Source organism: Wyeomyia smithii, chromosome 2, assembly GCF_029784165.1.
Source record: "Wyeomyia smithii strain HCP4-BCI-WySm-NY-G18 chromosome 2, ASM2978416v1, whole genome shotgun sequence".
Taxonomy (NCBI): Eukaryota; Metazoa; Arthropoda; class Insecta; order Diptera; family Culicidae; genus Wyeomyia; species Wyeomyia smithii.
Genome location: NC_073695.1, coordinates 268,264,278 through 268,265,798, shown reverse-complemented (window position 1 = coordinate 268,265,798; position 1,521 = coordinate 268,264,278). Strand labels below are relative to the sequence as shown.

Below are 1,521 nucleotides of genomic sequence, written 5' to 3'. Positions count from 1 at the left end.
GTTAAGAGAGTTCTATACCAATTCTGCTGGAAACAACTCTGGAGTCATGATGACGTCATGATCGCATGCAACCAATCAATAGCCGATAAGACAGCATTGCAAACTGTACACGATTACTGAAAGTTATTAAAAATTGAATCCGAAAAAAATGTTGGACGCTAGAAGAAATTAAAATTTTCGAAAGATCGAAAAATCAAATCGAAAAATAAACGATCTTTTCTCTTTTTTCAAGACTGAATAATCGATTTGAATAATCGAAAATCGAGGTGGAAAAGATCGATCTACCGAAGATCGACCAATCCTCTGAACCGAAGGCTCTGCTGCGACTGCAGCTTTCATTCGAAGCTGTTGTGTACTCGTGTATACACCTGGTTTATAAGTTGTGAGTTGCAGGTGCTCGTGTGATTCACGTTTTTGCCCCTCCCTAAACCTAACAGAACAATTTTTTCGCATCATGGATAACACAGCTGCTGTAACAGTTAAGGACTACAAGAAAGTTGGCCTCGATCTGAAATCCCAATTGGAAAGTTTCAAACCAGAAAACTTGTCAAAAGCCGATACTCAAGAAAAAATAATACTTCCAACTGCAGAAGATGTCCAGACGGAAAAAACTCAGCAGAGCCTTTTCGCCGGTATTGAATCATTCGATGCTTCCAAATTGAAACACGCAGAAACGTGTGAAAAGAACTGCTTGCCCGATAAAGAAGTAATACTACAGGAAAAAGGGCAGAAGGATTTGATTTCACGCATTGAATCGTTCGACACATCGAAGTTAAAACATACAGAAACCTGCGAGAAAAATCCGTTACCAACAAAAGAAATCATTGAAGAGGAGAAAAAGGCTTAAATTTATTGGTGAAAGTAATAAAACTGTTGAACTTTGGCAGTCAACTGTAACGCACATTGGTGGCAATGTGTATGTATACGGGAAACCGAATGAATATTGAACTCTATACTATCATAAGACGTACACTCATCCAACACTAAGACCGTGAGTTTTTTGCGATTCTGTTTTGTCGGAGCATTTTGGAAAAATTTACATTAAATAAAAGTACTATTTAACAACCATGTTTCATCGCATCAGTAACAATGAACGTATTATTATTATATATTGTTTTAAACAACGCAATTTATCCAATCGAATTCAATAAATATCCATAATGTATGAAATATACAAAAAAAACTCGTCTATTTTATTACCTAGTACATTGAAGATTTTCCCTTGTGCTGTTGGTAGATAGAATTCTAGGAGTTGGCTGTTTTTTTGCAATCCACTTTGGATTAGCCGGTTTGATATAGGTGAGTCTTATTGCACTCGAAGCAAAAACCCCTTACAATGACCAGGAAACTGTGTGGACTCCGTTTTGGTACTTCTGCAATTGAAGCGGAACTATTTAGAAGTAACTAACACGAGGTAGCATTTTCACAGGTGCTGCATTAATTATCTCCGAGCCTTGTGCTTTCGAAAATTCTAAGTCGGCCGCGTGGTGTTCCCACACAGTCAGTAAAAGATGTGAACCG

At 37.6% G+C, this 1,521-nt stretch overlaps 1 protein-coding gene across 1 annotated transcript; it reads left to right on the top strand.

Annotated features, from left to right (window-relative positions):
• The first annotated feature begins 324 nt into the window (after positions 1–324).
• Positions 325–1,174, top strand: LOC129721219 (thymosin beta). Its single transcript, XM_055673528.1, has one exon. It carries the CDS (start codon positions 455–457, stop codon positions 845–847), a length of 393 nt encoding a protein of 130 aa, XP_055529503.1. The 5' UTR covers positions 325–454; the 3' UTR covers positions 848–1,174.
• The last annotated feature ends 347 nt before the right edge of the window (positions 1,175–1,521 follow it).

Bases quoted from the DNA above. Each gene is read 5' to 3' on its own strand.
- LOC129721219 (XM_055673528.1), top strand. From the start codon at position 455: ATGGATAACACAGCTGCTGTAACAGTTAAGGACTACAAGAAAGTTGGC.